The sequence below is a fragment of the Gracilinanus agilis genome, chromosome 4 (genome assembly GCF_016433145.1).
Source record: "Gracilinanus agilis isolate LMUSP501 chromosome 4, AgileGrace, whole genome shotgun sequence".
Lineage (NCBI taxonomy): Eukaryota > Metazoa > Chordata > Mammalia > Didelphimorphia > Didelphidae > Gracilinanus > Gracilinanus agilis.
In genome coordinates this window covers 221,312,156-221,339,602 of record NC_058133.1, presented here as the reverse complement: position 1 = coordinate 221,339,602, position 27,447 = coordinate 221,312,156, and the positions used below count along the sequence as shown (strand labels likewise).

The 27,447-nt window shown below is 36.7% G+C and overlaps 2 protein-coding genes across 2 annotated transcripts in view; both read left to right on the top strand.

Annotated features, from left to right (window-relative positions):
- Positions 1–27,447, top strand: part of CEP112 (centrosomal protein 112) — a 527,068-nt gene that overhangs the window by 489,599 nt on the left and 10,022 nt on the right. The window contains exon 25 of the mRNA XM_044675157.1: positions 19,304–19,405. Coding sequence (XP_044531092.1) covers positions 19,304–19,405 — 102 coding nt within the window. The remainder of the gene's footprint in view (positions 1–19,303; positions 19,406–27,447) is intronic.
- LOC123244872 (NADH dehydrogenase [ubiquinone] iron-sulfur protein 6, mitochondrial-like) lies at positions 1,738–2,305 on the top strand. Its single transcript, XM_044673517.1, has one exon. It carries the CDS (start codon positions 1,818–1,820, stop codon positions 2,196–2,198), a length of 381 nt encoding a protein of 126 aa, XP_044529452.1. The 5' UTR covers positions 1,738–1,817; the 3' UTR covers positions 2,199–2,305.

Sequence of the window (27,447 nt, the reverse complement as noted above, 5' to 3'; positions counted from 1 at the left end):
TGATATTTAACCTCAAAAAGGACCTATGTTAGATTGGTCATAAAATAATATTTAGAGAAAATTGAATAAAAGTTACTCTTTTTTCCTTTCCTTCTCTCCTTGACATTTTCACAGCAGTTGATATTTTTAAATCCACCCTCTTCTTTTGAAAAAAAGCCCTTTTTGTCTTCTCACCCTTTTTCTATACTACTGTTTACCTGTTTCTTTTTCAAGTTCTCTCTTCCTGACCATTATGTGCTGGCATTATCTAATGCTTAATTCTTGGCCTTCTGCTTTTCCCTTCCCACTCTTTGCTCTCCAGAGAACTCATCTATCATCACTATGGGAATGACTCCCAAATCTATAACTCTGGTCTTATCCTCCTCTGCTCCAGCTCCCTATTCCCAGTTCTAAATTGGATGCCCTTGTGTTTGAGGACATAATAGATTTGAAATCAGACTTTTCCCCATTCACTTAAAGAGCTCCCCTCTCAACTTTCCTGTCTCAGTGACACCACATTTCTTCACCTTCCTTGAAATCTTAGAATCATCTTTGACCCATTCTTCTCCTTTATCCTCCAGTTCTCATCAGCAATGGAATCTCATGAATTGCCCCTTCTAAATATCTATTCCTTCCTCTCTACCTTTCCATTTCTACCATCTTCATCCAGACTCTCAAACCTCACCCATAGATTATAACAACAGTCTCCTAGCCAGCCCCTCTAACTCCTAGGACCCCCAGTCCCTCATGTTACATTCCACAACTACTTATTTTCCTTAAAGGCAACTTCATCTAACCTCTCTGAGTTTTCCAGGACCTTCATTTCCCTTATTTATTATTTTTCCCCAAATAATAGTCAAGCAGAATTCATCAACAGAACTCTTCACTTTCCATGCTTATTTCTTCTTTCCTGCCTACAGTCCTGTCTTTCTCAATTACAATATTCTTCTCTTTGTCCTCTGTGTAAATCCTACCTCTCCTTTAAGACTCAAATTCCACTTTCTCCACAAAGCCTTCCCTTACTTTTCCAGCTTTTAATTATCTCCCTCTCTTCTGAATTTCTAGAGCACCAGTCTGCCTTACACACACTTGAGCTACAGTTTACACATTGTTTTGTCTGTTGGTATTTCATATGTGTTAGGGTTGTCTATTCAATCAGATCAGTGGTTCCCAAACTTTTTTGGCCTACCGCCCCCTTTCCAGAAAAAATATTACTTAGCGCCCCCTATCACATACTATCACCACCCCCTTACAGTTATTCACCACCCCCATATTTACCTGTGGCCATCACTGCTTCCCTGGATCACTGCAGCACCCACTAGGGGGCGGTGGCGCCCATCTTGGGAATCACTAAATTAGAATATGATGTAGATTATATTTATTCGTTCTACTTCTTTGTCTCCTTGAAGAGTAGAACATATATATTGGGCATTTGAAAATATTTTTAATTGGTGATTTAATTCAGTACACATTTCTTGCATATAAGGAATTGTGAGGAGAAATTAATATGTGATCAGCAGCAAGCAGCAACAGTCTCCATGCTTTTAGAATTGATAAGTTCTTATCACACAGAATTGTTTTCGTAATTTCATGATACTTGTATCAGAATTTAGAAAGCCTAGAACAGAGAACTGTCTGCAGTTCATGTCAGGATCAATAGGGGTTAGAAGATGTTGCTTCAGGTAAATGGGCAACTTGGATGAAAAAAAGATAATTAGGAATCAGAAGGATATTCTGAGGGAGGAAGAAAATGGCTATTATTTTGACAAGAAAGAAGAAATGATGAGATTTTGCAGCTACTATGGATGTGTATTTAAAAAAACAACAACAGGGGAAAGATGGCGGCGTCTGCGGCGGTGGCGTTTGTGACCTTCGGCCGCCTTCTGGGCTGCAGTCAGGGCTTCCCTGTGGCCGCCAGATGTTTTGGTGTGCAGGTGTCGCCCACGGGGGAGAAAATTACCCACACAGGCCAGGTTTATGATGAAGATGATTACAGGAGGATTCGCTTTGTTGGTCGCCAGAAAGAGGTAAATAAAAACTTTGCAATTGATTTGATAGCAGAGCAACCAGTAAGCAAAGTGGAAAGTCGAGTGATATCATGTGATGGTGGAGGAGGAGCTCTGGGTCATCCAAAAGTATATATAAACTTGGACAAAGAGACTAAAACTGGGACTTGCGGGTATTGTGGACTTCAGTTTACACAACATCACCACCACTGAAACCAGTTATACACTGAAACCAGTACAATTTTCTGCATGTAAGAATTTTGGTATTTTAAAAAAACGTATTTAAGAATCACAAAATATAAGCTTTGTTTAAAAAATATTCTATGAATAGAACATGATTATTGAGTATAATTTAAGTTTAAAGTGACTTTTTCCCCATGAAATACAGTCCTTGAACTGCATTAGTTTTTTGAATGTATGGTCAAGTCAGTTAGTCTTTTAACACACTGGCTTGGTCTCTTATGAAAAATCAAAACCTTTCTGTTAGCAAATGTTAAAATACAACTACTTTAACCTGTTTATATATTGAATTTTTGGTGATAGTTTAGAGATGATAAAGACAACCTTACATAGATTAGAAAAAGAACTGAACTCTCAAAGTCAAAAAAAAACTGAGTTTGCCTTTCAGTTCTGATACTTACTAGCTTTATAGTCATAGATAAATCATGTAATTTCTCAGAGCTTATCTGTAAAATGGAATGTTTTTTCTTATATCAAAAATGAACATTTTAATATTAAGAATAGAAAAGAGAGTTGTAATTAAACTATTATGTATAGTTTATATATGTTTATGCCTGGCACATATAATAGTAGGCGCTTAATGAAAATATTGATTGATTGTATGTATTATATTTAATATGATAGTAAGAAAACTTCTCTGCTTGTCTTTGTCCCTTTTTGAACTTCTGCTCTTTTCTGTATATCTTAAAATATAAAATGTTTCACTGATAATCTTTTTTTCTTGCATCATTATGATAATTACTCAGTTTCTATCCCTACTAAAGGGAAGGCCTTCCTTGTAACAAGTAGCTGTAGCCAAGCAAACAAATCAATATGTTGGCCATGTCTGAAAAAAATGTATGTCTTATTTTGTACCATTATTCCATCACCTGTTCTAAGATGCAAAGAAATAAAGAATGCTTCACAAAAAAAAAAAAAAAAAAAAAAAACAAAGCTGACAGTGAAGAAAAAAGAGACCTAGAGATGGAATAGAGCAATGTCTATTCCTTCAGTTTGAATCTCCAGGGTGGATTGCTTTTTAATCTTCTCAGCAGCCTCACACACCCACTGTGATCACCTCCCATCTTGCCTTATTTGAAGCTCTCTCTCATACATTTTCAACCCTGTGTACTGATTAAAGACTTGATTTTTATGTTTCAGGAAAGGTTTTCTGAGTTGGTTTACTCTTGCCCTTCCATAGACCCTTGTTAACTTTTCCATATTGTTATTCATGTGCCTAAGGTTATAATTTACTATTGATGCATGCCCAATATACATGAATACATGTTTATATTATGCATAGTTGGTATCATTTGGATTTTTACCTGATCCCTTTTTATAAGCCAAATTTTTCTCTGGGATATATTTCCTATTGTTTCTGTAGTTTCTTTCTGAAGTTGAAATCACATATAAGTCAGGATATAAAATATTACTTTATCTTTAATATTTAATATTTTAATATAATATGAAATTAAAATATTCTTAGTAATCACTTAATGTGCCAAGTCAGGGATAGACTTTTTAAGTTAAATTTGGTCATTAACATGGTCTTGGGTTTTCTTACCACCCTTTTCCATCTTACCTAAGAAGACAGCTAGAAGTCTTGTTTAACCCACACTTTACCTTTTTTGGGACAGCAAAGATTTAGAAATGCCTACAAGCTGGACTGCTAGCTTGCACTAAAGCTTTAGGCTCATCTCATTGCCTTTTTTTTGATGCCAACAGCATCTCTATAAGGAAATGAGAATTTCTTTCCTTGCTGCTATCATTACACTTTTCCCTAAACTAGGTGCATGATATCCTTCAAGCCTTAGAGCTCTGCAACTGTTTCATAAATCAACCACCACCCTTTCCCTTGAGCCCAAACACATTATCTAAATAACAAGCTTAACTCCCTTATGGAATAAAGTGGGTCTTATGAGCAATAATGAATTGGAATCTACTGCTAACCAGTATAGTGAGCTGGGAAGCAAACCACTTTGAAAAGAAAACTGCAGTTTTAACATTTATTAAAGAGAGAGAGAAATATAAATATTAAAAAGGTTATTAAGAAATTTTGTGGCTATTATAACTTATTTTTTCACTTCATATTTTAGTATCAAAGCACACAAGATATGCTGCAGTGAGCCTTACTTAAAATGAATTTTTCTTTGCAGTTGCTGTGGCAACATGTTTAATACTAGATAAAATGAAATTTCTTAGAAGAATAGAGTGAATCTTTTCCTCTGGTGTATACACATACATGCACATACACCACAGAGCCACAATCATTTCATATGTGTCCTTTGCTCTAGTACTTTTTTTCACATTCTCTTTTTTATATCATATTTAAAGGTAGCCTATTGCTTTGTAGTTAAAGTACATTATAATAATAGTTAGCATATATGTAGTATTTTAAGGTTTGCAAAGTACTTCACATGTTATCTCCCTGGATCCTCACAATAAATCTATGAGACAAGTGCTATTATTATCCCCATTTTACATATGAGGAAATTGAGACTGAGATTAAGTGACTTGCCTATTATTACATAGGTAGTGACTGAGGATTTGAACCCAATTCTTCCCAGCTCCAAGTTCTATCTACTGTGCCATTATACTCTCTCTTTATCAGAATCTGAAAAATTATACATAAAGAATCCATTTACTGTAGACAAGTGGCTATTAATCTCTTCCAAAGAAAAATACCTTTTCCTCTTCTCTAGTTTGTGTTCACTTGATGGTAACTCCCCTTCTCACTAGACAGAGTTTGCCTGTGATTCTCTCCCACCTCCTTGTGTCCCTTTCTCCCTGACCACCAAAGCCAGATGTCCTTATGTTGTCTTTGGATTTCCAAACTTCCCCACTGTGGTCTCATATTATACCAGGGTCCAAAATTACCTCCAGCACCATCTTTTCTTTCTTTTTTTCTTTTTTTTCTTTTTCTTTTTTTTCCATTTTTAACATTTATTAATATTCATTTTTAACATGTTTACATGCTTCATACCCCTACTCTCCCCTTCACCCTTCACATCCCCCCACCCATGGCCGATGCACATTTCCACTAGTTGTAACTTGTGTCCTTGTTCAGGGCCTATTTCCACATTGTTGTTAGTTGCATTGGTGTGGTCGTTTCGAGTCTACATCCCCAATCATGTCCACCTCAACTCATGCATTCAAGCAATTGATTATCTTCTCTGTTTCCTCTCCTGCAGTTCTTCCTCTGAATGTGGGCAGCGTTTTTTACCATAAATCCCTCATAGCTGTCTTGTGTCATTGCATTGCTGCTGGTGCAGAAGTCCATTACATTCAATTTTACCATAGTATATCAGTCTCTGTGTACAGTGTTCTCCTGGCTCTGCTCCTCTCATTCTGCATCACTTCGTGGAGGTCTCTCCAATTTGCTTGGAATTCCTCCAGTTTATTATTCCTTTTAGCACAATAGTATTCCATCACCACCATATACCACAATTTGTTCAGCCATTCCACAATTGAAGGACATACCCTCATTTTCCAGTTTTTTGCCACTACAAAAAGCGCAGCTATAAATATTTTCATACAAGTCTGTTTATCTATGATCTCTTTGGGGTACAAACCCAACAATGGTATGGCTGGATCAAAGGGCAAGCATTCTTTTATAGCCCTTTGAGCGTGATTCCAAATTGCCAGCCAGAATGGTTGGATCAGTTCACAACTCCACCAGCAATGCATTAATGCCCCAATTTTGACACATCCCCTCCAGCATTCATTACTCTCCCCTTCCTTTATTTTAGCCAATCTGCTAGGTGTGAGGTGATACCTCAGAGTTGTTTTGATTTGCATTTCTCTAATTATTAGAGATTTAGAACACTTTCTCATGTGCTTATTGATACTTTTGATTTCTTTACCTGAGAATTGCCTATTCATGTCTCTTGCCCATTTTTCAATTGGGGAATGGCTTGATTTTTTATACAATTGTTTTAACTCTTTGTATATTTGAGTAATTAGACCCCTGTCAGAGTTTTTTGTTATGAAGATTTCTTCCCAATTTTTTGTTTCCCTTCTGATTTTGACTACATTATTTTTGTTTGTACAAAAGCTTTTTAGCTTGATATAATCAAAACCATTTAATTTACATTTTGTAATTTTCTCTAACTCTTGCTTGGTTTTAATATCTTTCCTTTCCCAGAGATCTGACAAGTAAACTATTTTGTGTTCACTTAGCTTATTTATACTTTCCCTCTTTATGTTCAAGTCATTCACCCATTCTGAATTTATCTTGGTGTAGGGTGTGAGATATTGATCTAAACCTAATCTTTCCCATATTGTTTTCCAGATTTCCCAGCAGTTTTTGTCAAATAGTGGATTCATGTCCCAAAAGTTGGGCTCTTTGGGTTTATCATACACTGTCTTGTAGACATCATTAACCCCAAGTCTATTCCACTGATCCTCCCTTCTATCTCTTAGCCAGTACCATACTGTTTTGGTGACTACTGCTTTATAGTATAGTTTAATATCTGGTACTGCTAGGCCCCCGTCCTTTACATTCTTTTTCATTATTTCCCTTGATATTCTTGATCTTTTCTTATTCCAAATGAAATTTGTTATAGTTTTTCCTAATTCAGTAAAGAAGTTTTTTGGTAATTTGATAGGTATGGCACTAAATAGGTAAATTAATTTGGGTAGGATCTTCAATTTTATTATGTTAGCTCGTCCTACCCATGAACAATTAATGGTTTCCCAATTCTTGAGATCAAGTTTTATTTTTTTGGAAACTGTTTTGTAGTTGTTTTCGTATAATAGCTGTGTTTGTTTTGTTAGATAGATTCCCAAGTATTTTATATTGTCTAGGGTATTTTAAATGGTGTTTCTCTTTCTACCTCTTGCTGCTGGGATGTGTTGGAAATATATAGAAATGCTGATGATTTATGTGCATTTATTTTGTATCCTGCCACTTTGCTAAAGTTGTTGATTATTTCTACCAGCCTCTTAGTTGATTCTCTAGGATTTTTTAAGTATACCATCATATCATCTGCAAAGAGTGATAGCTTAGTCTCCTCATTGCCTATTTTGATACCTTCAATTTCTTTTTCTTCTCTAATTGCTATTGCTAGTGTTTCTAGTACTATGTTGAATAATAGAGGTGATAATGGGCATCCTTGTTTCACTCCTGATCTTATTGGGAAGGCTTCTAATTTATCCCCATTGCATATGATGTTTGTTGATGGTTTTAGGTTCATACTGTTTATTATTTTTAGGAAAGGTCCTTCTATTCCTGGGTCATTGTATTGCTGCTGGTACAGAGGTCCATTACATTCAATTTTACCATAGTATATCAGTCTCTGTGTACAATGTTCTTCTGGCTCTGCTCCTTTCGCTCTGCATCTGTTACCGGAGGTCTCTCCAGTTCGCCTGGAACTCCTCCAGTTTATTATTCCTTTTAGCACAATAGTATTCCATCACCAGCATATACCACAGTTTGTTCAGCCATTCCCCAATTGAAGAACATACCCCGCTTTTCCAGTTTTTTGCCACCACAAAAAGCGCAGCTATAAATATTTTCGTACAAGTCTGTTTATCTATGATCTCTTTGGGGTACAAACCCAACAATGGTATGGATGGATCAAAGGGCAGGCATTCTTTTATAACCCTTTGATCATGATTCCAAATTGCCAGCCAGAATGGCTGGATCAGTTCACAGCTCCACCAGCAATGCATTAATGTCCCAATTTTGCCACATCCCCTCCAACATTCATTACTCTCCCCTTCTTTCATTTTAGCCACTAGGTGTGAGGTGATACCTCAGAGTTGTTTTGATTTGCATTTCTCTAATTATTAGAGATTTGGAACACTTTCTCGTGTGCTTATTGATACTTTTGATTTCTTTACTTGAAAATTGCCTATTCATGTCTCTTGCCCATTTATCAATTGGGGAATGGCTTGATTTTTTATACAATTGCTTTAACTCCTTATATATTTGAGTAATTAGACCCCTGTCAGAGTTTTTCGTTATAAAGATTTTTTCCCAATTTTTTGTTTCCCTTCTGATTTTGACTACATTGTTTTTGTTTGTACAAAAGCTTTTTAGTTTAATATAATCAAAACCATTTAATTTACATTTTGTAATTTTCTCTAACTCTTGCTTGGTTTTAAAGTCTTTTCTTTCCCACAGATCTGACAAGTAAACTATTCTGTGTTCACTTAACTTGTTTATAGTTTCCCTCTTTATATTCAAGTCATTCACCCATTCTGAATTTATCTTGGTGTAGGGTGTGAGATGTTGATCTAGACCTATTCTCTCCCATATTGTTTTCCAAATTTCCCAGCAGTTTTTGTCAAATAGTGGATTCATGTCCCAAAAGTTGGGCTCTTTGGGTTTATCATACACTGCCTTGCTGATGTCATTTACCCCAAGTCTATTCCATTGATCCTCCTGTCTCTTAACCAGTACCATATTGTTTTGATGACTGCTGCTTTATAGTATAGTTTAATATCTGGTACTGCTAGGCCCCCTTCCTTCACGTTTTTCTTCATTATTTCCCTTGATATTCTTGATCTTTTGTTATTCCAAATGAAATTTGTTATATTTTTTTCTAATTCAGTAAAAACGTTTTTTGGTAGCTTGATAGGTATGGCGCTAAATAGGTAAATTAATTTGGGTAGAATTGTCATTTTTATTATGTTAGCTCGTCCTACCCATGAGCAGTCAATGGCTTTCCAATTGTTTAGATCCAGTTTTATTTGTTTGGAAAGTGTTTTGTAGTTGTTTTCATATAATTGCTGTGTTTGTTTTGGTAGGTATATTCCTAAGTATTTTATATTGTCTAGGGTGATTTTAAATGGTGTTTCTCTTTCTACTTCTTGCTGCTCTAGTGTGTTGGAATTGTATAGAAATGACCATCATATCATCTGCAAAGAGTGATAGCTTAGTCTCCTCCTTGCCTATTTCAATTTCTTTTTCGTCTCTAATTGCAACTGCTAGTGTTTCTAGTACTATGTTTGTTGATGGTTTTAGGTATATACTGTTTATTATTTTTAGGAAAGGTCCTTCTATTCCTATACTTTCAAGTGTTTTCAATTGGAATGGGTGCTATATTTTGACAAAGGCTTTTTCAGCATCTATTGATAATTTAATCATGTGATTTTTGTTTGTTAGACTGTTGATATGGTCAATTATGTGGATGGTTTTCCTAATGTTGAACCAACCTTGCATACCTGGTATAAATCCCACCTGATCATGGTGGATGATCTTCTTAATTACTTGCTGGAGTCTCTTTGCTAGTATTCTATTTAAGATTTTTGCATCTATGTTCATTAGGGAGATTGGTCTATAGTTTTCTTTCTCTGTTTTTGATCTCCCTGGCTTTCGAATCAGTACCATATTTGTGTCATAAAAGGAATTTGGTAGGACTCCTTCTTTGCTTATCATATCAAATAATTTGTATAGTATTGGGATTAGTTGCTCTTTGAATGTCTAATAGAATTCACTTGTGAATCCATCAGGCCCTGGCGATTTTTTCTTAGGGAGTTCTTTGATGGCTTGTTCAATTTCTTTTTCTGATATGGGATTATTTAGGTATTCTATTTCTTCTGCTGTTAATCTAGGCAGTTTATATTTTTGTAAATATTCGTCCATATCTCCTAAATTGTTATATTTATTGCCATATAATTGGGCAAAATAGTTTTTAATGATTGTCTTAATTTCCCCTTCATTAGAGGTGAGGTCTCCCTTTTCATCTTTGATACTATCAATTTGGTTTTCTTCTTTTCTTTTTTTTATTAGATTGACCAGTACTTTGTCTATTTTATCTGTTTTTTCAAAGTACCAGCTTCTAGTCTTATTTATTAATTCAATAGTTCTTTTACTTTTGATTTTATTAATTTATTAATTTCTCCCTTGGTTTTTAGTATTTCTAATTTAGTTTTCATCTGGGGTTTTTTAATTTGCTCCCTTTCTAATTTTTTGAGTTGCATGCCCAATTCATTGATCTCTGCCCTCCTTAATTTGTTAATATATGCACTCAAGGATATAAATTTCCCCCTGAGTACTGCCTTGGCTGCATCCCACAGAGTTTGGTAGGATGTCTCATCATTGTCATTTTCTTCAATGAAATTGTTGATTGTTTCTATGATTCCTTCTTTGACTCCAGTTGGTTTTTGATTTGCCTGTCCAGGTGCCCTTACTAATTATTATTTTTATTGCATTATGATCTGAGAAGGTTACATTTATTATTTCTGCACTTTTGCATTTGTTTGCAATGATTCTATGCCCTATTACATGGTCAACCTTTGTAAATGTACCATGTGCAGCTGAAAAGAAGGTGTATTCCTTTTTGTCCCTATTTTTCTCCACATATCAATTAAATCTAATTTTTCTAGGACTTTATTCACCTCTCTTACCTCTTTCTTATTTTTTGGTTTGATTTATCTAGATCTGAAAGAGGATTATTTAGGTCTCCCACTAGTATGGTTTTACTATCTATTTCCTTCTTGAGCTCTGCCAGTTTCTCCTTTATGAATTTGGATGCTATGCCACTTGGTGCATATATATTGAGCAGTGTTATTTCCTCATTGTTTATACTGCCTTTAATCAGGATGTAATGACCTTCCCTGCCTTAGATGCTTGGGGGAAGTCCCTGTGTTGGCGATCTTTCTTCGCTCCCTGGTCAGAGCCTTCACCCCCGTAGAAGGTGGGGAAAGTCTGTGCATCCCCCCAGCCACTTGGGGTCCCACGTCTGGCCACTCACAGGTACAAGCCCTGGGGCTGCTAGTGATTTACTGGTTGCCCCAGTCCTGTTTTCACTCTTGTGCCTTGGCCTTGGCGTTGTGCGTGGGGGGGTGGGCGGGGGTGGAGGGGCTTCTTCCTCTCGCGTTTTAGTGAGAGCTGTTTCACCCCTTTATAGCGTGGAAATGCCCCGATTCTGCGTACCTTCAATGCTACACCCTGTTGTGGGGTTCCTTCGTTAATCTGGATTCGTTTTTATGTCCCCTTTAGGAGTCTTGTATGTATCGGTTAGGAGAGATCGAGCAGCTGCTCCTTACTCTGCCGCCATCTTAACCGGAAGTCCAGCACCATCTTTTCTTTAGCACTTCCTTAATCTGTCCATCAAAATTCATTCTTTTTGCTTAAATTAGTTTTTATTAATGTTTCAGTTTCTTATATCACCATAGTTTTCCCTAATATTCTTCCCCCTCCCTATCCCAGAAAGCCATCCCAGATAACAGGTAGTATTTGTTAAGAGGGAAAAAAACAGTGCAGTCAACACATTGAAAAAGTCAGAAAATGCATACAAAGTGTTTCATCTGTGACCATGTTCCCTTCACAAAGAGTTGTCCTCTCATATCTCATGAGTCCTACTTGATCTTTGATAATATTCTTATATTCACTTATTTTTATTTTATTTTCCCAATCACATACAGAAATAAGTGTAATATTCATTTTCTGATATTTTGTAAGCCAAATTTTTCTCTCTCCTTTCTCCTTCCCCTCCCTATGGCAGCAAGCAGTAGAAGTTACATGTGCTTACAATACTTATGTTGAAAAAAAGAAAACATATTCAATAAAAAAAAAAACTCTCATGAAGGAATTAAAGAGAAAAATGGAATGCTTTCATTTGCATTCAGGCTCCAGTTCCTTCTATGGTGGTGATAACCTTTTTCATCATGAGTCTTTTTTTAGAGTTGTCTTGGATCCTTGCACTGTTGATAATCCTTATATCATTCACAGATGATTATCATATTTTATTGTTGTTATTGTGTACAATGCTCTTCAAATTATGCTTACATCACTTTGCATTAGTTTACATATAAGTCTATAGTTTTCAGAAATCATCCTGTTCGTCATTTCTTATGGCACAATAGTATTCCTTTACAATCATATACCAAGACTTGTTCAGGCATTCCTCAAATGATAGACATCCCTTCAATTTCCAATTCTTTGCCACCACAAAAACAAGTGTTATAGATATTTTTGTACAAGTATGTCTTTTTCCTCTTTCTTTGATCTCTTTGGAATACAGTCTTGCTGAAGTTGTTTACCCTTGGCTATTCCACTGATCCTCCTTTCTGTCTCTTTGCTAGTGCCACATTGTTTTGATGACTACTGCTTTTTAGTACAGTTTAAGATCTAGTACTGCTAGGCCCCCTTCCTTCATTTTTTTTCATTATTTCCCTTGATATTCTTGTTTTTTTTTCTTCCAAATGAACTTTGTTATAGTTTTTTCTAAGGCAGTAAAGAAGTTTTTTGGTAGTTTGATAGGTATAGCACTAAATAAGTAAATTAATTTGGGTAGGATTATCATTTTTATTATATTAGCTCATCCTACCCATGAGCACTCAATGTTTTTCCGATTGTTTAGATCTAGTTTTAATTGTGTCGAAAGGGTTTGTACTTTTGTTCGTGTAATTCCTGTGTTTGCCTTAGCAGATAGATTCCTAAGTATTTTATATTGTCTAGGGTGATTTTAAATGGAATTTCTCTTTCTAGCTCTTGCTGCTGCAATGTGTTGGAAATTATAGGAATGCTGATGATTTATGTGTGTTTATTTTGTATCCTGCAACTTTGCTTAAGTTGTTGATTATTTCCACTCCTATCTTTCTTATAATAGTATTCATCCCCTCCCCTTCCCATGCCCTCTTTGTGTGGTATAGATTATCCTATTTTTCTTATTCCTTCAAGTTTCTCTTGGTGCCATCTCCTATTCCCCCTCCTTTTTCCCCCCATATCATCTTAGACCATTTAGTACTCCAACCTCTCCCTATGACTAATTCTTCTAATTACTATAATAGTGAACACAATTTTATAACATTTCGCCATATAGGAATACAAATAATCAGATCTTATTAAAGCCCTTGAAGAAAGAGATTTAAAGATAAGAATTTTCCCTCTCTTTCTTATTTACCTTTTCATGTTTCTCTTGGTTTTTGTGGTTGGATATCAAACTTTCCATTTAGTCCTGGTCTTTTCTGTGCAAATACTTGGAAACCTTCTCTTTTGTTGAATGCCCATACTTTCCCCTAGAAGTATATAGTCAGTTTTGATGGGTAGGCAATTCTTGGCTTTTCTGAATTCTCTTGCTTTTCTGAATATCATGTTCCAAGCCTTGCAGTCTTATAGTGTAGAGGCTGCCAGATCCTGTGTAATCCTGATTGGTGTTCCTTGATATTTGAATTGTCTGTCTCTGTCTTCTCATAATATTTTCTCCTTACCTTGGAAGCTTTTAAATTTGGCTATTATATTCCTGAGGGTTGTCTTCTGAGGATTTAGTGTAGAGGGTGTTCTATAGGCTCTTTCAATGTCTATTTTGCCCTCTTGTTCAAGAATATCAGGGCAGTTTTCTTGGATAATTTCTTGTAGTATGATATCTAGATTTCTATTTGTCTCTGATTTTTCCAGAAGACCAATAATTCTCAAGTTGTCTCTTCTAGACATGTTTTGTTGATTTGTCATCTTGTCATTGAGATATTTCATGTTTCCCTCTATTTTATCAGTCTTTTGACTTTGCTTTATTAATTCTTGCTGTCTTGTTAGAACATTGGCTTCTACTTGCCCAATTCTAGCCTTTAAAGACTGGTTTTTGGCTATAATCTTTTGGTTTTCTTTTTCAGTCTGGCCTATCTGGCTCTTCATGACTTCCAGCTGGTCATTTCCGGTCTTCAATTTGCTTATCATTTCATTTGATTTCTGAACCTCAATTTCTAGTTGCAAAATCCTAACTTTTAAACTCTTTTCTTGTTGAACTATTTCCCACTTTTCTTGCCAGATCTCTTCCATCTTTCTTATGATCTCAGATTTGAACTCTTCAAGAGCTTGTGACTACTTTTCATTTTGGGAGGAAGGTTTGGATGTCTTTACTTGTTTGTCCTCCTCTGCTTTCTGGATTTTTTCTGTGCAAAAGTTATCAAGTGTTAGAACTTTCTTCTTGGTCTTTTTGGTATTTATTTCTTGGGCCCTGCTTGTCATCATTATGCTGGTTTTTCTTTCTCACCCAGACGTCTGAGTGAGGCAGGCAGACTCTCTGTGTATAGAGCTAAGGAGCAATTTTTGCCTGAGGCTACTTTGCAAGTCTCCTGGCTTCCACTGTCTGCTAGGCCTCTGCTGTCTGTGGCTCCTCTCAGCTTCACTCCTGCTCCCAAGGTCTGCCCTCCCCAGACTCCTGAGGTCTCTATTCTAGCTGTTCTCAGGGTCAAGCCCCCAGTAGTCCTAGTTAGCTGCTCAGAGCCTGGAAATTGGGCCATGCTTGCTCCTCCGCCTGAGGTTCTCCCCAAGTCTCAGCATGATGAGCTGCTTCCATTGCCTGCTGCTTCTCTCAGCTCCACTCCTGTGCCCAAGGTCTGCTCTCTCTAGCCTCCTGGGGTCTTAAGCCTTGCTGGTCTCAGGGGCAAGCTCCTGGTGGTCCCAGTTAGCTGCCAGGAAGCTAGATTTTGCCCCCCCCCCACTTGCTTTAACTCTGGTGCGCAACCTCTGACTCTGGTACTGTGGATGGGATGGAGAGGGTTGATCAGCTCACATTTTAATGGGAGCTATTCCCCCCCCCCCCTTATAGCGTGGAAGTGCCCAAATCCCACGTATCTTTGATACTGCGCCCTATTGTGCCTTCTTTCATCTGGATTTGGTTTTTTTGTCCTTTGGAGGTATGCTGGTGGTAAGGAGAGTAAAAGCACCCTGTTCTACTCTGCAGCCATATTAACCCAGAAGTCCTACAAAGGAATTAGAAAGGGAGGGCACTAGGAGTTAGGACCAGTAACAGCTTTGTATCACAAGGTGCTACTTAAGCTGCATGTTAAAAGAAGTAGAGTCATAGGAGGTAGAGGTAAGTAAATGTGTCTCCATATATATGGGACAGCCAGTGCAAATGCATGGAGACAAGGATAGAATGTTGTCAAACGGAGAGAAGGTCCATTTGGCTAGATTATAGAGTATAGAAAGAGGTGTGATATACAATGAAGTTGGAAGCATGTTGGAAAAAGCTAAGCTGGAATTTATATTTCCTCCTAGAAGCAATGAGAAATCACTAGAGTTTATTGAATGGGAAAATGACAGAGACAGATCTTTGATTAAGGAAAGAAAATTTGAGATATGTGGAAGATGCAGCAAGACCAATTAAGAGGGTGCTGCAGTAATATGGGTCAGAGTTGATAAGGACCTAAATTAAAGTGGTGACTGTTAAAAAGAAAGGAGTTGTCAGATCCAAAAGATGTGAAGGAATAAACACTAAAATTTGGTAACAGATATGTAGGGTGAAAGAGAGTGATAAGTTGAGTATAATGCTAAGGTTACAAACTTCTGAGAGACTGGAAGCATGTTGGTGGTACCTTTACTGGAAATAGGGAAGTTGGAACCTTTACTGGAAATAGGGAAATTTGGAAGAATAAAAAGTTTAGAAGGAGAAAAATAAGGAGTTTTGTTTTGGACATGAGTTTGGGATATTTCCATAACAATTGGTTTGCAATGTGATGTGGGAGAGAAGTTTGAGCTGGATAATAGTGATCTGTATGTTATTTCCAGAGAAATAACAACTAATACTATGGAAGCTGATAGGGATGGGGAAGTATGATATGGCTTATAAGTCTATGGGAGAAGTGGGAAAGTGTACCATCCTGGAAACCCCAAAGAAGAGACCATTCAGGAAAAAGTAGTCAACAGTAGCATGCAGCAGAGAGGTCAAAAAGGAAGAGTACTGAGAAAAACATTATATTTGGTAATTAAGGGTTTATTAGTTACTTTGAAAACAGTAATGGAGGGAGAAAGTTGAAAGAATCCAGGTTACAAATGGCTAAGGATAATGAAAAATGCTATCTATATAGAGAATTGATGGACTCAGAATGCAAATTAAAACATACTTTTTTCTATTTCTCTTTTTTGTTTTTTAAACATGGCTACTGCAAAAATATGTTTTCCATGACTTCATATATACGATCAGTATTATATTTCTTGCCTTTTCAATGGGTGGGGAAGGCATAGAGGGAAGAGATATGGAACTAAAAATAAAATATAATTTTAAATGGTTGAGAAGTTAAGAGAAAGGAAAACAGAGGCAAGAAATATAAATAGTTTTTTCTAGGAGAGATAAAGATGAGAAAGGGAAGAGATAGAGGATGGAGCGGTCTAGTGATAGTAGGGTCTAGTGAAGGGTTTTTTTAAGGATAGGGAAAACTTGGGTATATTTGTAAACACTAGGGAAAGAACCAGTACATATAGAGAGAGGTTAAATATTGAGTAGGGCAGGGATTGTTGAAAGGACAATTTGCTGGAGAAGATGAGAGAGTATGTAATCAAGAGAATGGTCTTGGCAAGGACAAAAACAAGCATCACTTCATTTTTCAGAGACTGAAGGAAAGGGAAGGATGGGTGATGTGTTCAGGGTTTTGAAATGAAAAGAATTGGAAAAAGAGAGAATTCAAAAGAACATATCTTCATTTTCTCAGTAAAATAAGAAGCCAGGTTCCCAACTAAGTATTTGAAGAGAGAAAAGAACTGGCCCCCATCAGGATTAAAACCATTATTTGAATAACATTAGCATCATTTCATCCAGAATTTTACTAATCTCTTTATCAGTTATTGAGGAGATGGAATCAGATAAAGAAATAGCAAAACCCTTGGTGAAGACAAAAGAATATGTGTGTAATGTGGATGGAGAGCAATAATGATGGGATGTATATTTTATGTATGTATATATGTGTGTGTTTATGTCTGTGTGCATGTATGTTATTGGTGTGCATACATGTGGAGAGAGAGAGAGAGAAAGGAAGGGGGCAGGGGTTGTGGAGAAAGTAAGTAGCCAAGTGGGAAAGACAGCATGCTGAATCCCCACCCCTGATTCTCCCAATTAGCACACAGGTGTGTCACAGATTGAAAAAAGATCAGAAACCATTGCTCTATCTGAGTTTGCAGTATTCTCTTCCTTTTGCTGTTTCAGTGACTTAACCACATTTATGTGGTTATTAACCTCAAAGATAGAAGTCAAAATAAAGGATTAATGCCCATGATTCTGACAAGTAGATTTTCTTTCTACTTAGCATAATATCACTTTTTATATTAGAATACAGTTCAGAAACTCAGATTTGAGATTCAAGATGGTACACATTTTGCTAATAGACATTTTCTTTCATAGACAAGGAGATTTTAAATCTATCACATTTTAACTACACTTTTGGTTTTATAACAGATTAATCTTGTGTGTCTTTTTGTCTCAGGCCCACAAATTCATTATTAACTGTAAGAAGCTAAATGGGTAGGATTTGGGTAGGAAACAAATACGTAAACATTAGTAGATATTAAGACATCAATTGGGATATTTGTTTAAAAAAGGAGAAGATATATTTTCTGGAGTTATATTTGCTATTACTAAAATGAATACACATAATAAAGAAAAGACTAGTTCAAAATTTTATATGTGGGGTCGATTTGATAAGAATTCCAAGTTATGGATTGTGTACATTCAGTAAAATGTTGCTTATAAGTTCTTATTTACAAATACATTTTAATCTTAGGTAACAATTTTCATTTCATTTTAGTCAGCTGCCAGATGCTGCTATTGAAATTCAGTCCAAGAGACTGTGAGAAATGCCAATATATATGCAAGCCAAAATATATTTCATTTACATAGGCTTTCCATCAGTGAGAGAAATATTTTTTCATTACTTCATCTTTTCCCTTAGGAATCAAACATAAAATTATAACATATCATCAAAAGCCACTTTGTTCAAGATTGGAAAGTGATATCCCAGCATAGTTAGCATAGGATTTTAATATGTACTAAAGTGTTTCCTTAATATAAATCACTTAACTAGTTCAAATCAATTTTGTTCCACTAAGAGCCTTTGAGATTGGCAGGTAAATTCATCCAACAGATTTTTATTTTAATTTTCGTTGGTAAATCCTGAGACATGCCTCATATACGTAGTTGGGTACATTTTCATGTTGTATTCAGAAACACCTGTTTCCAAGTATATCAAACAAATTGTTTATGTTATAAGCCTAGTAGTATTCAGAGCAAAGCATATATTAAATCAGTCAATCTGATCACATCTTAGCTTAGGAGATAGAGATGCAAAGGCACAAAAAGAGTAAAGTGCTCCCAAAAATACATATCCACATACACATTCATATTCAGGTATATGCCCTGTACAAGTCATCTATCCACTCATACTCTTCACTCAGTTATTCCCACCACTTGCTTTATAGGTGAATTCCAGCAGGGTAAGAAAGAACCATCCATAGCTGAGGTCAAACCATCTGTCTTTCACTATAAAGCTCAACAAGTCAGCAGTTATTTCACCAACACATGCATTCTGGGTTCCAGGAACTGATAGAATGAGCTCTCTTCAATACTTGTTTACAGAGGCCTGCAGTAGCCTTAGCTCTCTATTTGCTTGATAAATGGACTAGAAAAATGTATGTTTTCCCCAAAATAAAATGAATAGTCATGAGGACGATTTGGTTATGGAGATTCCCTCTTATCACTGCAGCAATCTTTTTAGATATGTCCTTGACCCTAGGTAGATGGCGAGTGGACCAGATTCTGGGTTTACTTCCGCAAACTGGGGACATGCCAGAGATTACTCCCCCTCTCCCCATTGAAGAACTATTATCTAACATCCATAATATACTGTTTAAGTAAAACAGCATTGAAAACAAGTACTATCAGAGTATACATTAGTAATGGAAAATATTCGACAACATTTCTGTTTAATCTAAAGCTGAAAACAAATTTGCAAAGATTTTTAGGAGTATACAAAATTTTATGGGAAATATCCCTCCCTAACAAGGATTTTTCATCTATGATATCTGTGTTTTCTTTCAGTACATCTTGGCCACCTGATTTCTGACTACAGATTACAATAAACTTTACCTTCTTCAGAAATTAATCTGAGGGCATTTTTATGGTTTAGACCAGTGATGGGCAAACTTTTTAAAGAGGGGGCCAAAGGAAAGGAAAGGCTCATCTGTCAGTCTGTTTCTAAGGCAACTCTTTCAAAGTTTCATTGTATTGTATCCTACTCATTGTATTCATCAAATTAGGAAGAATGTCTCATGGCTGGATAGAACATTGCAGGGGGCCACATCTGGCCCGCGGGCTGTACTTGCCCATCACTGGTTTAGACTAAAAGAATAAGCCTATATTTCCCCACTTCTATTTCAGCTAACCTATGTAAGGCAAGAATATGAAACAAAACTCAAAGGTTTGATGCCAGCATCTCTAAGACAAGAGCTTGAAGACACCATTTCCTCTTTAAAATCCCAGGTAATTACTAAAAGTGTCTCTGTTTGTATACATCTTCTAGAGCAGTGATTCCCAAACTTTTTTGGCCTACTGCCCCCTTTCCAGAAAAAATATTATTTAGCACCCCCTGTCAAATACTATCACCACCCCCTTACAGTTATTCACCACCCCCAAATGCACCTGTGGCCATCACCGCCTCCCTGGATCCCTGCACCAACCACCAGGGGGCGGTGGCACCCACTTTGGGAATCACTGTTCTAGAGGTATGTCCTGAAGGTTCTGAAAGCATTACTTTTTTTTTCATGTTCTTTTTTTTTTAATTTTAAACATTTATTAATATTCATTTTTAACATAGTTACATGATTCATGCTCCCACGTTCCCCTTCACCCCCCACCCATGGCCAGCACACATTTCCACTGGTTTTGTCATGTGTCCTTGATCAAGACCTATTTCAAAATGGTGGTAATTGCATTGGTGTGGTAGTTTCGAGTAAACATCCTCAATCATGTCCACTCCAACCCATGCATTCAAGCAGCTGTTTTTCTTAAATGTTTCCTCTCCTGCAGTCCTTCCTCTGAATATGGGTAGTGTTCCTTTCCATAAATCCCTCAGAATTGTCCTGTGTCATTGCATTGCTGCTGGTACAGAAATCCATTACATTCGATTTTACCATAGTATATCAGTCTCTGTGTACAGTGTTCTTCTGCCTCTGCTCCTTTTCACTATGCATCACTTCCTGGAGGTCTTTCCAGTTCACCTGGAACTTCTCCAGTTTGTTATTCCTTTTAGCACAATAATATTCCATCACAAGCATATACCATAATTTGTTCAGCCATTCCACAATTGAAGGGCATACTCTCCTTTTCCAGGTTTTTGCCACCACAAAAAGCGCAGCTATAAATATTTTCGTACAAGTCTGTTTATCTATGATCTCTTTGGGGTACAAACCCAGTAATGGTATGGCTGGATCAAAGGGCAGGCAGTCTTTTATAGCCCTTTGAGCATGATTCCAAATTGCCAGCCAGAATGGCTAGATCAGTTCACAACTCCACCAGCAATGCATTAATGTCCCAATTTTGCCACATCCCCTCCAGCATTCATTACTCTCCCCTTCTTTCATTTTAGCCACTCTGCTAGGTGTGAGGTGATACCTCAGAGTTGTTTTGATTTGCATTTCTCTAATTATTAGAGATTTAGAACACTTTCTCATGTGCTTATTAATACTTTTGATTTCTTTACCTGAAAATTGGCTATTCATGTCTTTTGCCCATTTATCAATTGGGGAATGGCTTGATTTTTTATACAATTGATTTAACTCCTTGTATATTTGAGTAATTAGACCCCTGTCAGAGTTTTTCATTATAAAGATTTTTTCCCAATTTGTTGTTTCCCTTTTGATTTTGACTACATTGTTTTTGTTTGTACAAAAGCTTTTTAGTTTAATATAATCAAAACCATTTAATTTACATTTTGTCATTTTATCTAACTCTTGCTTGGTTTTAAAATCTTTCCTTTCCCAGAGATCTGACAGGTATACTGTTTTGTGTTCACTTAACTTATTTATAGTTTCCCTCTTTATATTCAAGTCATTCACCCATTCTGAATTTATCTTGGTGTAGGGAGTCAGATGTTGATCTAAACCTAATCTCTCCCATATTGTTTTCCAATTTTCCCAGCAGTTTTTGTCAAATAGTGGATTCATGTCCCAAAAGTTGGGCTCTTTGGGTTTATCATTTACTGTCTTGCTGATGTCATTTACCCCAAGTCTATACCACTGATCCTCCCCTCTGTCTCTTAGCCAGTACCATATTGTTTTGATGACTGCTGCTTTATAGTATAGTTTAATATCTGGTACTGCTAGGCTCCCTTCCTTCACATTTCTTTTCATTATTTCCCTTGATATTCTTGATCTTTTGTTATTCCAAATAAAATTTGTTATAGTTTTTTCTAATTCAGTAAAGAAGTTTTTTGGTAGTTTGATAGGTATGGCGTTAAATAGGTAAATCAATTTGGGTAGAATGGTCATTTTTATTATGTTAACTCGTCCTACCCGTGAGCAACCAATGGCTTTCCAGTTGTATAGATCCGGTTTTATTTGTTTGGAAAGTGTTTTGTAGTTGTTTTCTTATAATTGCTATGTTTGTTTTGGTAGATAGATTCCTAAGTATTTTATATTGTCTAGGAAAATTTTAAATGTTGTTTCTCTTTCTACCTCTTGCTGCTCTAATGTGTTGGAAATGTATAGAAATGCTGATGATTTATATGCATTTATTTTGTATCCTGCCACTTTGCTAAAGTTGTTGATCATTTCTACAAGCTTCTTAGTTGATTCTCTAGGACTTTTTAAGTATACCATCAAATCATCTGCAAAGAGTGATAGCTTAGTCTCCTCCTTGCCTATTTTGATACCTTCGATTTCTTTTTCTTCTCTAATTGCTACTGCTAGTGTTTCTAGTACTATGTTGAATAATAGAGGTGACAATGGGCATCCTTGTTTGACACCTGATCTTATTGGGAAGGCTTCTAATTTATCCCCATTGCATATAATGCTTGTTGATGGTTTTAGGTATATACAGTTTATTATTTTTAGGAAAGGTCCTTCTATTCCTATACTTTTCAGTGTTTTCAATAGGAATGGATGCTGTATTTTGTCAAAGGCTTTTTCAGCATCTATTAAGATAATCATGTGATTTTTGTTTGTTAGACTGTTGATATGGTCAATTATGTGGATGGTTTTCCTAATGTAGAACCATCCTTGCATTCCTGGTATAAATCCCACCTGATCATGGTGGATGATCTTCTTAATTACATGCTGGAGTCTCTTTGCTAGTATTCTATTTAAGATTTTTGCATCTATGTTCATTAGGGAGATTGGTCTATAGTTTTCTTTCTCTGTTTTTCATCTCCCTGGCTTTGGAATCAGTACCATATTTGTGTCATAAAAGGAACTTGGTAGGACTCCTTCTTTGCTAATCATATCAAATAATTTGTATAGTATTGGGATTAGTTGCTCTTTGAATATTTGATAGAATTCACTTGTGAATGCATCAGGCCCTGGCGATTTTTTCTTAGGGAGTTCTTTGATGGCTTGTTCAATTTCTTTTTCTGATACAGGATTATTTAGGTATTCTATTTCTTCTGCTGTTAATCTAGGCAGTTTATATTTTTGTAAATATTCATCCATATCTCCTAAATTGTTATATTTATTGCCATATAATTGGGCGAAATAGTTTTTAATGATTGCCTTACTTTCCCCTTCTTTAGAGGTGAGGTCTCCCTTTTCATCTTTGATACTGTCAATTTGGTTTTCTTCTTTCCTTTTTTTTATTAGATTGACCAGTACTTTGTCTATTTTATCTGTTTTTTCAAAGTACCAGCTTCTAGTCTTATTTATTAATTCAATAGTTCTTTTACTTTCGATTTTATTGATTTCTCCCTTGATTTTTAGTATTTCTAATTTAGTTTTCATCTGGGGATTTTTAATTTGCTCGCTTTCTAATTTTTTGAGTTGCATGCCCAATTCATTAATCTCTGCCCTCCTTAATTTGTTAATATATGCATTCAAGGATATAAATTTCCCCCTGAGTACTGCCTTGGCCGCATCCCACAGAGTTTGGTAGGATGTCTCATCATTGTCATTCTCTTCAATGAAATTGTTGATTGTTTCTATGATTTCTTCTTTGACTAATTGGTTTTCGAGAATCATATTATTTAATTTCCAATTAGTTTTTGATTTGCTTTGCCTGTCCAGGTGCCCTTACTAATTATTATTTTTATTGCATTATGATCTGAGAAGGTTACATTTATTATATCTGCTCTTTTGCATTTGTTTGCAATGATTCTATGCCATTTTACATCGTCAATCTTTGTGATTATACCATGTGCAGCTGAAAAGAAGGTGTATTCCTTTTTGTCCCTATTTATTTTTCTCCACATATCAATTAAATCTAATTTTTCTAGGACTTCATTCACCTCTCTTACCTCTTTCTTATTTATTTTTTGGTTTGATTTATCTAGATCTGAAAGAGGAATATTTAGATCTCCCACTATTATGGTTTTACTATCTATTTCCTTCTTGAGCTCTGCCAGTTTCTCCTTTATGAATTTGGGTGCTATGCCACTTGGTGCATACATATTGAGCAGTGTTATTTCCTCATTGTTTATACTGCCTTTAATCAGGATTTAATGACCTTCCCTGTCTTTTTTAATCATATCTATTTTTACTTTGGCTTTGTCAGAAATCACAATAGCCACTCCTTCCTTCTTTTTCTCATTTGACACCCAAAAGATTTTGTTCAAGTCCTGAACCTTAAACTTGTGTATGTCCACCCACCTCATATGTGTTTCTTATAGACAACATATGGTGGGATTTTGGTTTCTAATCCACTCTGCTATTTGCTTCTGTTTTATGTGAGAGTTCATCCCATTCACATTCAACGTTATAATTATCAGCTGTGCATTCGGTGACATTTTTGTATTCTCCCCTATTCCTACCCCTTCTTCTTAAACTATTTCCTTTTAAACCAGTGGTTTGCTATTAAGCCGGTATCCCTTATCCCCTCCCTTAATTGACTTCCCTTTCTACCCCCTCCCTTGTTATTCCCCTCTTTTTGTTTTTAAAGGCCTAATAAATTCCCTCCCCCTTCTTCTCCCCTCCCTTTTTTGACCTCCCCACTCCCCTGCTCCCCTTGGTTTATCCTTTCTGACTTTCTCAGTAGGGTTAGATAAGAGTTTTATATCCCAATGGATAGTATAGCTACTCTTCCCTCTCCGAGTTGATTACACTGAGAGTAAGGTTTAAAAATTACTTCTTGATGCTCTCTTCCTCTCCTTCTTGTCCCCTCCCCATCCCATGCCCTCTTTGTGTGTAGTAGAAATCCTATTTTTCTTAATCTCTCAAGTTTCTCCTGGTGTCCCCCTCCATTCACCCTCCTCTTTCCCACCCCCCATATCTTCTTAGACTATTCAGCACTCCACCCTCTCCCCATAAATCATTCTTCCGACCACTATAATAGTGAATACTTAATAGTGAATAGAATTCACTACAGAGAATTATACATAGCATTTCTCCATATAGGAATACAGATAATTAGATCTTACTGAGGCCCTTAAAAAGTTATGAGTTTTCTTTCTTTCCCCTCTGTTTCTTATTTACCTTTTCATGTTTCTCTTGATTTTTATGGTTGGATATCAAACTTTCCATTTAGCCCTGGTCTTTTCTGTGCAAATACTTGGAAATCTTCAATTTTGTTGAATGCCCATACTTTCCCCTGGAAGTATATAGTCAATTTTGATGGGTAGTTGATCCGTGGTTGCAGGCCCAGCTCTCTTGCCTTTCTGAATATCATATTCCAAGCTTTGCAGTCTTTTAGCGTGGAGGCTGCCAGATCCTGTGTGATCCTGATTGGTGCTCCTTGGTATTTGAATTGTCTCTTTCTGGCTTCTTGTAAGATTTTTTCTTTTACTTGGAAGCTCTTGAATTTGGCAATTATATTCCTGGGCGTTTTCTTATCTGGACCGAATGTTGAGGGTGATCTATGGATCCTTTCAATGTCTATATTGCCCTCTTGTTGTAGAACTTCAGGGCAATTTTACTGAATAATTTCTTTTAGTATGGAGTCCAAATTTCTACTAATTTCTCCCTTTTCAGGGAGACCAATGATTCTCAAATTGTCTCTTCTAGCCCAGTTTTCTTGGTCTGTCACTTTCTCATGGAGATATTTCATGTTTCCTTCTATTTTGTCAGTCTTTTGACTTTGTTTTATTTGTTCTTGTTGTCTTGAGAGATCATTAGCTTCTAATTGCTCAATTCTAGCCTTTAGGGACTGGTTTTCCTTTTCAATCTGGTCATTTCTGGTCTTCAGTTTACTTGCCTCACTTAAACTGTTATTTTCTTGCCTGATTTCCTTTTGAGCTATTTCCCATTTCTCTAGCCAAATCTTTTCCAACTTTCTCGTCATCTCAGTTTTGAACTCTTCAAGAGCTTGTGACCAGTTTTCATTATTTTTGGAGGGTCAGGATGCTTGTTTGTTCTCCTCCTCTGTTTGCTCGGTTGACTGGATTTTCTCTGTATAAAAGTTGTCGAGTGTTAAAGATTTCTTCTTCTTGTTGTTAATCTTTCTCTTCTGAACTTCCTGAGACTGGGTAGCCATCGTTAGCTCAGCAGCTTCTCAGGTTTATCCTCACACTCAGGATCTGTCTGCGGTCTTTTGGGTCCTGAGGTCTGAGGTCTGGTTTTTCTCAAGGTCAAGCCCCCTGGTGGACCCCCTTGCTTGGTCCTCTGCTGGAGGTTCCTTTACAAGTCTCAGGGCGCTGCTTCCACAGTCATATACCCGTCTGCACTGGTTCCCCACTCAGGGTTTCAGAGCCTTAGCTCGGGCCTGTGTCCGCTTCCACCCGCGTCTCCACCCGCACCTCAGCTCCGCATCTGCGCTCAGAGTCCATGTGTGTTCCTCAGCTTTTTGGAGTCTCAAATCTTGCTGCTCTCAGGAACAGGCCCTGGAGCTGCCAATGACTCGATGGGTGGCCCAAACTTGCTCTATTTCTTTTGACCTGGCTTCGGCGTTGTAGGTGGTGTTTTGGGGGGGGGGGGGTAAGGTTGCTCAGCCCGCGATTTAGTGAGAACTGTTTCACCCCTTTATAGCATGGAAATGCCCTGATTCCACGTACCTTCCACACTGCGCCCTGTTGTGGGGTCCCTCCGTTCAACTGGGTTTGTTTTTATGTCTCCTTGAGAAGTCCTGTATGTTTCGATCAGGAGAGGTTAAGAGCTGCTTTTTGCTCTGCCGCCATCTTAACCCGGAATTCCTCCAGCATTACTTTTTTAAAAAGAAATTTGAGATAGAAAACATTGCAAAATGTAAAAAGAATGACTTTGATTATATCAAAAGGGTTTGTACAAACAAAACCAGTGCAACCAAAATTACAAGGAAAGCAACAAACTGGGAGAACATTTTTATAACAAAACTCTGACAAAGGTTTATTTCCCAAATAAATAAGGAACTAAGTCAAATTTACAAAAAATCGAGCCATTCACCAATTGACGAATGATCAAAGGACATGACTAGCCAGTTTTTACATGATGAAATCAAAATTATCAATAAACACATGGAAAAGTGTTCCAAATCCCTCCTGATTAAAGAAATGCAAATTAAAACAACTTTGAGGTACCACCTTACACCTAGAAGACTGGTCAATAAGGCAGCAAAGGAAAGAGATAAATGTTGGAGGAGTTGTGGTAAAATTGGGACACTAATACACTGCTGGTAGAGTTGTGAATTGGTCCAACCATTCTGGTGGGCAATTTGGAATTATGCATAAAGGGTTTTAAATGAATGCCTGCACTTTGACATACAGCTGCTGGGTTTGTACCTCAAAGAGATAATAAGGAAAAGGACTTGTACAAAAATATTCATAGCTGCACTTTTTGTGGTGGAAAAAAATTGGAAAATGAGGGGATGCCATTCAGTTGGGGAATGGCTAAATAAATTGTGGTATCTGATGGTGATGGAATACTAATGTGCTCAAAGGAATAAAGAACTGGAGGAATTCCATGTGAACTAGAAAGACCTCAAGGAATTGATGCAGAGTGAAAGGAGCAGAATCAGGAAAACATTGTACACAGAGACTGATACATTATGGCACAACAAAATGTTATAGACTTTTCTACTAGCAGCAATGCAATGACCCAGAACAGTCTGGAGGAACTTATGAGAAAGAACTGTGGGAATAGAAATGCAGAAGAAAAACATATGATTGATCATGTAGTTCAGTGGAGATATGATTAGGGTTTTGATATTAAAACATCACCCTAAGACAAATATGAATAACACGGAAATATACAATGAAACATGTATAAAACCCAGTAGAACTGCTTGTCAGCTCCAGGAGTGAGGAAGAAAGAGCAGGGAGGGTGGGAGAAATCATGAATCATGTAACCATGGAAAAATATTCTAAAGAATGAAATGAAACTTGCAAAACAAGTGTAGCAATGGCCAAGATCCTGAATTGGCATCTAAAGTAAAGTTAACACTTTGAGCATACTATAATATATATATATATA